The sequence below is a fragment of the Pseudopipra pipra genome, chromosome 10 (genome assembly GCF_036250125.1).
Source record: "Pseudopipra pipra isolate bDixPip1 chromosome 10, bDixPip1.hap1, whole genome shotgun sequence".
Lineage (NCBI taxonomy): Eukaryota > Metazoa > Chordata > Aves > Passeriformes > Pipridae > Pseudopipra > Pseudopipra pipra.
In genome coordinates, this window is record NC_087558.1 from 17329767 (window position 1) to 17342010 (window position 12244).

A 12244-nucleotide genomic window follows, 5' to 3' on the forward strand; every position below is an offset into this window, starting at 1 on the left:
AATTCTAATCTTTGCTATAACACACATTAATGTGAATGTTTATCATTTTAGGATCCATACCTGAATAACTTTTTCCATCAGTGCCAGGAAAGGGAAAAGGATCTATCTCAGCCTCCTACCTCAAACTTTGTCTATTCTTGTAAGGTAAAGTAACCTATAGCATGAAGTGCACCATACAACTGTATTTAGGGCTTTCTCTCAACTCATCCATTGCTGCACAGCTCTAAACAGGCTCACCAGGAGGCAGTGGGTCAGTGACAGCTCTGGTTTGATGTATTTGATGTGACAGATGCATTTCTGATCACAGAGCTGCCTCCCATCCGTTCTCATTTAGAGCATGGCTGGATCTGCCCCACCAGCTTTGATAATCCAGCCTATGCCAAACCTCAGATCCTGTTAAAGGATAATGTAATGTTGCTCTAGGAATGAATGGGAAAAGAAGTTATAGTCTGTAGAGCTGCAATATTCCTGCTAATCCTCTCTTGCCTTAAATAAATTCTATCCTTACCTCCTCTAAACACCTGGATGCTATCCAAAGGACTGCTCAGGGTATTTTGTGTGTATAAATCAAGGGTTCTTGTTGCCTGTCAAGTTCTGAAATCAGAAGGAACATACCCTTTCTGCAAAGATGAAGCGAATAAGCAAGAGCTGCATAAAATGTTCCTATATTCAATAGAGGTCAAAAGCTTTGAGAAGGGAGGAGTATGACAAGCAAATTAGAAAAGCAGCACGTAAAAGTAAGGCCATGATTCTTCACCTGTTCATGAGTGCTGAAATTCAGAGTTCTTGCTCTCTAATATGCTTACAGAACATTAACAGGCAGATAAGCAAGAAAACTGAAGGGTAGATATGACACTGTTCCATCTCTGAACTGTGACTCTAAAACATCATGCATATACATTTTTTTATATTTCCTTTTAGCAGTCTGTAAAATTTAATAAGTGTTTTGGGGTTTAGATGTAACCATCACGTAGGTGCTTTCCCCCTTTCCTTCATTGTTCATATTTTCCTGTTTGAGTGTACCTTAATCAGGTATAAGCTGCTTGGGAAGAGATTTTTGCTTTAATAAATAAAGAATAAATTCCAATAAATCATGGTCATTCTCTGGGCAAATCCATAAGGGTGGCCACTACTTTTGTTGGTAGATGCAGGTAGACCTGAAAGGAGTGGCTTTGTTTTCAGATACTGACTTGATGTAAAGAAATTATCAAGAGGCGTGTTCACAAATCAAAGCATCAGTCTTATTTAGAGGTTATAGCTCTACAGAATGAAGTCCTTAATTAATTTCTGGGAAGCCATTGAGCGTATTAGACAAAGTTTAGGAATCCACAAAAGCTTTACAGCTTTCTAGACAGTAGTTGGTTACCTAAACTACCGGAATTGCACCGTTCTTTATTTGCTGTTTGCAGTTTACCTAATTTCAGTGATTTTTATAAGAAAACAAATACAATCTTGTATGCAACAAGAGATCAACTATACAATATAACCAGAGACTAAGTAATCATCCCCAGAATATTTTGCTTTTATTTATAAATCACTAATACCTTTGTTAGAAGTTCTGGAATGATTTGGAAATGACTGGTTTGGTTTTTTTAATTAAAAGCTCAATATCTTTCTTGAATAGAGAAGATAATATAATGTCAGTCCAGTCAGGTTAGCTTGTTAATACTACTTTTTACCACTGTGCTTTTAACAAAAGTATTTTAGCCACAACAAGTTCAGTTTATCAGATCTCTGCATAAAAAAAGAGTTTTCATGAAAATAGGAAATGCATGTGTTTGAAAAGGGTAATTAACCTCTTTTATTGCCCTGAGATACTTATCCTTAGTGAAATAAGAAAATTGATTTGGGTTTCTCTCTTTTCTCTTCTTTTGCCCTTAAGTCAGGGTAGAAAAAAATACTGGAATTCTGAAATTTGGGCAATACCTGCAGTTGCATTGATGACCATATTTAAAGCAAAGTCCATTGGGAACAAGTTCTCAACTCAGTTGACCTGTTTTCCTACTGCTACACCAGTGCATGTACTGCACTTAACCTGCCAAAGCAGGAAAGCTTCATGGCAGTTGTCAGCTTTCATTGCCTGTATTGGAAGTCCCTCATTTTCTTTCTTATATCCCTTACAGAATTTGCTGAGGATTGAGAAGATCCATGTAATTATGAATTTTCTTCCTATAGTTCTGAATCAACTCTTCTGGGTTTTGGTGCAAAACAGTGATGATGAAGTTACAACAGCTGTGACCAGGTATCTGAATATTTCTTTCTTCACTCAAGAATCAAATGTAGATGTCAGTCCAATTATAGCTGCTCTATGACATTTAGACTTCAGTAGGTGAGAATGCCTGCTTGCCCCTTAACACAGGGCTCTGCAAATAATGCATGTGTCTGACTGTGATACCAGCCAGGAAATCCTTGACCATGGTGGACACATCTCTCTAAACAGAGGCAATTGTAGGTAAAGTTCTCATTTCTAAGGAGCTAAGTGCTTCCTGACAAAACTGGTTTTCAGCTTTGACTTATATTTGGTGTGGCATTCAGCATAGAAAGAGCTTAGCCTATTGCTGCATCCAATACAGAGTCAAAACAACCAGGTCACACTGTTCCAGGGCATTTTTTTAATTAGAATATATCAGCGATAACTGAAAAGCAATAGAAGCATTTTCCAATGAGCGGGCAAACAACTGGAATGATTTGCTGAGCCTCTCACCCTTGGCATAATGAAATTGTCTTTATTGATACTGTTAATCAGGGTAGTGGGAAAAAAAATACTAGAGAGATTATTATTGGTCTCTGCAGGAGGGCAGAAAGTTGCCTTCCATTTACTTTTGGCCATAATGGTGTTTTGGTTGTACTTCTGCCAGGAGCTAAACATGGGGACTACAATACTACTAGTAGGAAAAAATTGCAACTGTCCCTGCAACCCTGTTAGACTAATCTGCTCTCAGTATACTTTATTTTCTTCCACAGACTGTGCTTCAGAATTAGTTCCTGAAGAAAGATTAATTAGGAAAACTTAAAGGAACAAGGAAGCAGAATTCCCCATCTTAGCCTTGAAAAGCTAGTTTCAATCTGCTTTATCAAAGGATTGTGGCATTTTTCAGGGCAAAGTCCAGTTTAACAACAGCTAGGAACTAGGATTAAAAGAACCTTTCCTGGTAAATGTGTGTGATTTCATCAGTGCACCCTGTTTTCAAGGGAGAGAGGCCATCAGACCTTTGGGCCCCCTTCGTGGCCAACAAATGAACTGATGTTTAGGCTAGAGAGAATGAAGATTTTAGTCCCAGGCTACAGTTTCAATGTCAGTTAACTGACCAGAAAAATGCTGTAGAAGGAGCAGCTGTTTAAACTATAGTTTTAAAGATTAGATGGAAAAATGGAATGGTTAATTTTTTCATGCTTTGGATTTTGATTATGCACCCACCTGGCCAAAAAAAAAAAAAAAGGGGAGAAAAACCAAGCCAAAAAACAAAAAGGAGAAGGATCTCAGTGTCTTTTGCTTGCATGTGTGGTAGGTTTCGTGCTGGTAGGACTGATGTCAATGGCAATATGTATGTCTGCTGTGTGTATCATTCATTGACGTGTCCTATATATACCCACAGTGATTTTGTTCTGAATAGCTTGAAGCAGCTTGTGTTGAACTTATTAAAAGCAACAACAACAGAATGAGAGCATAGATTGGCTTATGTGTGGGGCAGAAAACATTCCTTTTATACTCTTATGGTTATTTACTTGTCTGGGGGCCCAGTTGTGTCATCATTTCTCTATCACATCTTTGCCAGAACTCATTTCAGTTTCAAAGCAGAATAAAGGCTGAAGGATTGAAATGGACAGAATTAATTCTGTCATAGCTTTTGTGTTTTGCTACAAGTTTTACTTCTCCTACTAACAGCAAGAAATTAGATATATTAAAAATGCTGACTTAAAGAGAATTATAAAGCTTTTGATTCCAGTAATAATTGCCAGGAATCACTCAAGTCACCAAGCTAATCAAAAGGGGTATTTGTATGTTGACCACAGTCAGGCATATTAATAACCTATTTTAGTCACACAGTTACTATGCATACCCCTCAATTTGAGATATGGTTCACTAATATGAACTGTTTCCTAGCCATCCTTTTAACATAAAAATTAGATTATAGAAGAGTCTTTTCTATATTAAGTACCCTGAAAAAATGAGATCCCAATAATCAAAAGGAAATTATGGTCAAGTTGAAGAAGACTTCTTGCCCAGACTTGTGTTTTCTGAAGCAGGATGATTTCAAACAATGACTCAGGTACAAATTGAAGAAACTTTGCTGAAGTGCTTGGTCTCAGGTAGTGCCATGTCTGCTGTTAGTAGGAGCTCAGGTTTTGAGAGTGAGTGCTGGCATGACCCAGGCAATTTTCTTCCCTGTTGCAGGTTCCCAAGCTGATCTGCAGATGCCCAAAGCATCTATGGTCACACCCAGTGTCCAGCCTCTCCCTGCTGTGCAGTAACAAGAGGATGCTTAGCTCAGCCTCTTGTGCTGGGACTGGGTCCAAGGATATGGGCAAACAGTGCAGGAGAGGGGCCTGCTTGGGCTTCAGCCCAGGCTTGTGTTTGTTTTTGATGAGCAATGACATCATATGCAAAATATCAGAGAATTTACAGAATTAAAAAGATCTGAGAGAACCAAACAAGTAGCATTCCCAGAGAAAGGTGCTCTTACCTCTCTGTTTCACTAACATACTCTAATTTTTGTTATTCCTAAGTATCCAAGATGTGTATAAGCTTTAGTTGATTAACATTTTCTTTTGTTGTGATGACAGTACATTATCCTTAAAACTGGGTGCATTTTGTTTGGCCAATGCATATGTAACAGCACAATCCATGCAAGTGGAGAGCCCAAGGAATGACTGGGTTTTTTCCCAGTGGACAGTTTCTGTACACACCGTTCATCATTTGGATCCCATCCCTCATGGACTGGTTTACCTGAGATTACAGTAACAGGACAATGTGATGCACCAGGTGGACTTTCTCTGCCTTATGAACCAAAACAGCTCAATTTTTTTTCTTTTTTTATCTTGCAGAGTTCTAACCAACATTGTTGCTAAGTGCCATGAAGAACAATTAGACAACTGCATCAATTCTTATGTGACGGTATGGTTGCTGTTGTAATGTTAACTACTGGGGGAGTGGAGGGGTTTGGTGGTTTTGTGCATTTTTTTCCTATTTATTGATTGTACTTGTTTGTGGCTTTTCCTGCATTTGCATCATAACTTTCTGCCACTAGTGACTGTGTGACTGTAGTGAGGAAACTAACTTAAAACCTGTTCCTTTGACGAGAATGAGGAATTGCTCAGGTCTCCTCTGCCTGGTGCAGCTTTTTTTTCCATCAGATACCAAAGTCGAGCAAGCACGGGAGCAGGAAGCTGCAGTGCACTCAACTGATAACTAGAACTTACATTTTAGAAGCAAAACCTGGTGCAAATACACTGCCACTGAACTGCTAGGAGTGTAGCCTTAGTGTCAGTCTTTGTGAAATGGTGCTAAACTGAGAATTTCCCACCATGCAGGGTTTGAGAAGGAAGGAAGGGGGAAATAACTACATGAAAGATCATGAAACTTCAACCAGATAGATACTAGCAAGAGATATTTAATGCAGCACTCCTCTTGACTGTGATGGGATTTATCACTATGAAGTATCTGGCCATCTTTATTATATAGGTACAGAGCTGCCTTCATTGCAGTTGAAAAGGGTCCACAAGTAATTTTTATGAAGTAGGTACTTCTTGGTGCTTTTCCTGTTTGCAAGGTGGCTGCATGTCTCTTAGGAATCTATAGCTTTTTAACTTCTGATTATGAAGTCATGATTTTAGTTTCAAGATCTCATGTTTTTGCATTTGCTCTTGTCCATGAATTCTTTTCTCATCTGTGGAGTTCAGATTCTCATAACTTTTCCCTGTTTACTCAGCTTTTTTCATCCATTATTGTTTTGAAGAATAGGGTATATTTAGAATAAATATGGCTATGTTCTGTGCAGGGAGTTTGGGTCTGGACAAGCTGTAGTATAACTTAAAATAACAAAGGAGTGGCCTCTTTAAAGATGATCTCCTTGTTTTCTGTATCAGTTGAATATCCATTAAATGAGTTTGAATAATGCTGTTGGCCAGCAAGTTTCTCATCATCGCTACATTTGGGTAACAGCTTTATAAGCTGAGAATTTTATGAAGCAGCGTGTTTTTAAGTAGAAGCATACATTAACTCCTGTTACTGGCACAGGCAGAAAAATCCGTCTGCACTTAAGGGTGTTACACTTATTTTTTCCCTTCACTTGCCTTTATTGTTTTCTCTCACTTTTAGTTGCGGGGGAGAGGGCTGGAAAATTTTATTGTAGTCATACTAGATGAATCAGTAATGAGAAAGTTGTAAAATCTCTGATTATTATGTTTATTAACTTATTTGTGTATTTCAAATAGCAACATAGAGGAGAATTGCAGGTTGTTAGAAGAATTGAAGTAGATATTGCCATCACTTTGTCTCTTGACCTGCTCTGGTCAGTGATGACAGAACTACTGGAGGTTGTGATAGCAATGAGAAACCACTCACAGTCATGGAAAGAAGCTATGGGAGACACACAGTATGATGGGCTTCTGGCTGTAATGATATCCTGCTTCACTGTGCAAGAAGTAGTTTTCATGAAGTATATTTCATTTGTGGATGATGATATAAGTTTGGAAGGAGGTGTTTAAATTAATTTTAGGAATAAAGTAAAGGCAAATACATTCCTGATAAACTGGAAACTTTAGCATGTTCGTGGGCAGAATAATGAAAATAAGTTAGCAGTTAGGTTGCTAAATGTGAAAACAGTTCAATTTCAGTGTTTACAACTGTTGGTTGATATTTCCATGGTATGGATTTACTTTCATACTTTATGAATGTATGTGTTTACAGATCATGTACCTCAGCATCTGAGTAATTCAATTTTAGTCTCAAGTACTCCAATTCAAGCACAGAAGAATTCTGCTGAGGTCCAGCAGAGCTGTTCAGGCTCCAAAATAAATAACCCATGTAACATTTAAATATAGTTAATTAAATGGGTATTGAAAACTCATCTACTCAATAACTTTTAAAAATTGCAGTAAACACTTACTGAAAGAACCAGCTAAATATTTTTGAAACTACAGGTGATTATGAAGCTACACCATAAGTTCATGTAGCCCGTTTTCCCATTTCCAGCTGCAGTCAGAAACCAATAACTGTAATCTCTTTTTTTTTTTCCATCTGTAAGGAAACAAATATCTGGTTTACAAATGCTGTTTTGGGAATAAGGAAGTTGAGAATTGTGAGTCACAATGCAGTAATAATGCAAAATTACACTGACTTTAGTAACTGGACCCAGAAGTGCCAAACTGCATAGGGAGAAGCTATAGCATCTGCTATGGAAACAAGGCTGCATACTAATAAGATATTTTCAAGGGATATTCCTTTCTTTTGCCAACCTGGTTGTATTGAAAAGGTATTTGGTCTCAGCTGATGCACTGTTAGAGCTCTTGCTTAAGGGAAGGCACAGTGGTACTGAATTGTTAGCTTAACATGTTGAATAAAACTCATAGCAGATTTATGAGTTCCGAGCAACTCGGTAGATAAATTCCTTTCTTGAGGGCTTGGTTTCTGAGAGGGGTATAGCTTTCCCCTTCTATCAGCTCCAGTGGGTGCTCTACACCTTTCAGGATGAAGAGTTGTTACCAGCTCTGACTAGCTGTTGCCACTGGAAGAAAGGAGCAAGTGAAAGGTGGCCCTGATTAGGTGGGTGAAAAACCCTCCATACTTCCTCTGCTTGCTTAATCTTTTCTTTCCTGGTGAGCTGGCTTGAAAGGCAGTTTAGACATGTCAGGATCCTATGCTCTATTAAAAAAATAAATTCAAGTGCTGATTTTAAGCAAAATTTCCTCTTGATTCTCATTAAGCTGAAATCAACAGGAAGTTGTGTTTGAAACTAGGATTTTGTAGGGGAGCAGTGTTGTGCCATTACTGCCAGGGAAACTAAACTTTATGTGAACATACATGTTCAGTCGAGATATTTTGGCAACAAAGATTGCCAGCTGTTGGCTGTATATAAATAATTTATCGTCACCAACTGAGGGGTTTTTATATTTGTTGTAATGCACATTTTGATAATTTTTATTTTTCCTTTCTTCTCCAGTATGTGTTCAGGACCAAATCATTTGATGGAAGAACTGTCCATGAGGAGCTGTCCAAGAATATGACTGGTCTTCTGAAATCAAATGAACAAGTAACAGTGAAACAGGTTTTAAAGGTGAATGATAGCTTGAATTAGCACATTTATAGTTTTACTACTGGTCTTCTGCCTGAAACTCACTTGTCTCATTTCTTTCTCCTCTCCCCTTTCCCTGCATGAGCTTTGTGCAAACCACATCCTGCAGTGATTCAACAGTTAGACTTAGCACACCTGCTGCAGGTTCTCAGCATAACACATTTCTCAGAATGTGGTTTGCATAATAAAAGTTCCTTCTGTCTGTTACAGCTCTGTCTGAGTTGGAAACCTAATTCTTACACAATATGATGTGGGCAATTACTCTCAGGATGCTTTGTTTTAATTTTTAATTTGGAAGATGCAGGGAAAATATTCATCTGTACGTAGGATATTTACATCTGATTTCCTCTCATAATCACCTTTGATTAACAGTTACCAAAATAGAATGATTGAGTTTCCTGAGCTTTCTCATATCAAACCAGGTCTCATAAATTCATACATGTGTAAGGCCCATCACTGAGTCTCTCAGTTATGGTACAAGAGCTAGCTAGTCCAGCTCAGGAATTCCCAGTGGCAAAAATACGCTCACTTGTTTAAAAAGAACCAGTTCTGATTTCTGGTGCTGAGCCACTGCAATAGCAAAAAGTGGACTGAAAAAAGCAGAAATGCTAGCCTGCAGGAAACCTGGGCCATCCAAAAGTACTTGTGGTTGGGTTTGTTTAGGGGTGGCTGGGGTTTTTTTTGCAATTTGTAAGCTTTTTGAGTGTATTTGTCTCACATATCTGAGGATACAGATATCTGTATCCCACCTATTCACTGTTACAAATGATACTTGAAGAACCACTCTGTTCATGTTTTAAACAAGTACCATCTTATTCTGTGCCAAATTCCAGTCTGCTGAAACTAACAAAGCAGTTTTATTCTCTGAGATTCTCTGCATCACACTTTTCTGCCAGTTACCTGCAAACAAGCCATGAAGACAGTGCTCAGTAGGAATGGGAAGATTATAGGAGTGGTGCCTGGGGGCTCCTTGTTGCACAAAACCACAATGACAAAATGCTGATGGCTTCAGCTCTCTTAAGGACATAATCCAGTGTTACTCAAATACATGACACTTAGATTTTTAAATTTACTTGTTGCATCGTTTTTATCGTTGTGCATTACTGAGACATGCAATCCATCTGTAAGGAATGGTAATGGATCATAATGTATTTATTCGAGTAATCGTTTTTCATTTGCTCTTTTCCTTCTTTTGAACAGCATTCCTGGTTCTTCTTTGCAGTTATCTTAAAATCAATGGCACAGCACTTGGTTGATACAAACAAAACAAAGGTAAGAATATGCATAAGCTCATCAAGCAGGCAATCCTTCTCTTAGGGAAAATATAAAATGCAGAATCCTGGGAAATACACATATTTGAACTTTTCTCCTTGTCTGGTCAATAAAATAAATGCTGCTATACTTTGTAAAATATTCGGCTTACCTAAAAAAAAAATTATATTACCTGCTAGGCTCAAACCTATTCTTGACTGTACAAGAACTGAGGATAGGTTTCCCGCTTTCTTGTGGACCAGATTTTTCTGTTTGGAGTTTATTCTCAGAATAGATCCGTGGAATTCTAGGAATACTTTTCTTCTATGTTGAATGGCCTGTGCTTTAATGTCTTTATTGTTGGCCTGAATGTACTTTCAGGTTTAATGTGCAGCATCATACACTCTCAAGTTGATGATCTATTCCTTGCTTAGGTTTCTCGAACTCGGAGGTTTCCAGAATCATTTCAAGCTGAGCTGGATACCCTTGTGATGATTTTAGCAGACCATGTTCTTTGGAAGTACAAGGATTCTCTTGAAGAAACCAGGAATGCAAACTACAGCACTGCCAAATTTCTCAAGGTGAGATGTTTTGTCATTACAGCATGTGCATTTATTTACCCATACTTAATGCTAACTAGAAACTATTCTAGTCCAGTCAGAGGGATTAAAACCAATTCTGAGTGAATGATGGCTCAGTTTCCTAGTTCAGTGTTGGATTGTTTCATTTTCTATGGCCTTGGGTCTTTGAGATTGCAAAAAGCTTTATGTAAGTCTGCTTTAAATCAATTGTAATTCATTTCTGTGTATGAAGTTTTCAGCTTTTACAGATTCTTAAATTATGTTCAAATGGGTAAAAAGTTTGGTAGGGAATGAGACTGTAGTTAGAGTTGAGCTGGTATTTTTTCTTTAAATGCTATAGCCCTGAGTGACTATGGGTGGATTAATTGTTCCTAATTGAGGAACCATGTTTGAATGTGTGTGGCAGAAGGCTCAGGGCTTTTCTAGTTTTGCAGAGTTCAGGAACTGCAGAAAAGGAGAGAACTGAAGATTGCATTCTCTATCTGGTAGGCTGACTCTGCAAGTTAAAAATGCCAGTAACTGTAGAACCAGGGCCCTCAAAAACCTTTACAACTTCTGTCAATACTTAGTCCCATCAGTCAGGAAGAGCTTGTAGTAGTACTTGGTCCCAGAGAGAGAACACAGCTCAGACAATGAGTATTGTGGCTGGACTGATTCCTCACAAGTCACTGCCCTGTTGCTGAGAGAGATGTTCAGGTCAGTTCCCATCATGTGCCACCTCTAACAATGGAGTGGTGCCACATGTGAATGACTTTCATTAGATAAGCTTTCTCTAGTGCACTGTGATGGCTATTTTAGTCTGTGGACACAGTAAAAATGAAAAGTTTGATCAATTTATTGTTAGTGAAAATAAATGTAAAGATCAAGGCAGATTTGCCATTTCCCTGATTTTCCTTGCCCTGCTGAAGGCTAACCTCATCTGCACAAACAATTCAACCAAAAGTGAACAGCCAGGTAAGTGAGGCCATGTACTGCTCCTTTTGCCTATAAAATAATACTTCTTTTTTTTGCCCCGCTTTCTTAGCGCTGTTTTACATTTATGGATCGTGGATTTGTGTTCAAGATGGTCAACAATTATATAAGTATGTTCGGAGCTGGAGATAGCAAGGTATGGTTTTGATTTATTGTTTGTTTCTGTTTTTTCTAAAGTGACTGACTAGCAGAATATTTTTATATTGAAATTATTTATGATTCCATGACTTCACCATGCTCAGAACTCAAGTTAGTGAAAACATTTACTGTAAATATGGATTAAAACCTCCTGGTTTCAAATCACCTATTCCCCTTTTCTGGAAGTAAATAGCCATGTTGAAACAACTACTCACTGAGACCTGTAAGAGCAGACTACAGACTGCTCAGGACAAAGCATTCAAAAGGCTGAATTTAAGCTTTGATTCCTTGAGAGTACATTTGTGGTTTGGTCCATAAAGATCAGCAGCAATTGGCATTAATTTTCTTTGAAGAGGATGAAGTAAGAGCATATGAAAGGAGTTACCTTACCGTTGTGTAAACTCAAGTGAGACTGTAACCATGAATGCCATGTTCTTACCTCATTGATGATGCAAGAAGGCCAATCTGCTCCAAATAAGTTCATGCTTGCTATGAGGAAAATTCCCTGCAGCCTGAATTTCTTCTACAATACCTGCAGTAGTCACTGATATAGTTTGAACAATAAATTTCAAACAGCGAGAGGTCCCCAAATTATTCAGCTTGACTCCTTTGCTCTTCATCCATCAGGATGAGTCACAGGCTTTTTCTCTTACACGCCAGAGTTTATGAGCTATCATACCAGAGCACATATATATAGATAACAGAATGTATTCAAGATATACAATTTGAACGACTCATCTTTCCCTAGAAAGTTTACAAAACTTTCATCCATCAGCTTCTTATAATTCTTTAGTGGTGATCTGGGCATTTGTGGCTAGAGTGAGATTACTTCAGGTCTGCTTTGCTTTTTACTGTAACCAACTTCCTTCTGCTCTCAGGTCTTTCACCTAATCTCTGGAACAGATGTAGAATGGAGTCTCTCAATTATTGATGTCAAAGCCTAAAGTCTATAATTCTGTAAATAATATTATGCAATCTGAAAACTGTTTCCACATTTCAAACTTCCCC

At 38.1% G+C, this 12244-nt stretch overlaps 1 protein-coding gene across 15 annotated transcripts in view; it reads left to right on the forward strand.

Moving 5' to 3' along the window:
- Window positions 1-12244, forward strand: part of DOCK10 (dedicator of cytokinesis 10) — a 147716-nt gene that overhangs the window by 104294 nt on the left and 31178 nt on the right. For all 15 annotated transcript variants that reach the window (XM_064666514.1, XM_064666520.1, XM_064666515.1 and 12 more), the window contains exons 23-29: window positions 52-144; window positions 2124-2242; window positions 5047-5116; window positions 8163-8276; window positions 9495-9566; window positions 9980-10126; window positions 11151-11234. In XM_064666514.1, coding sequence (XP_064522584.1) covers window positions 52-144; window positions 2124-2242; window positions 5047-5116; window positions 8163-8276; window positions 9495-9566; window positions 9980-10126; window positions 11151-11234 — 699 coding nt within the window. The remainder of the gene's footprint in view (window positions 1-51; window positions 145-2123; window positions 2243-5046; window positions 5117-8162; window positions 8277-9494; window positions 9567-9979; window positions 10127-11150; window positions 11235-12244) is intronic.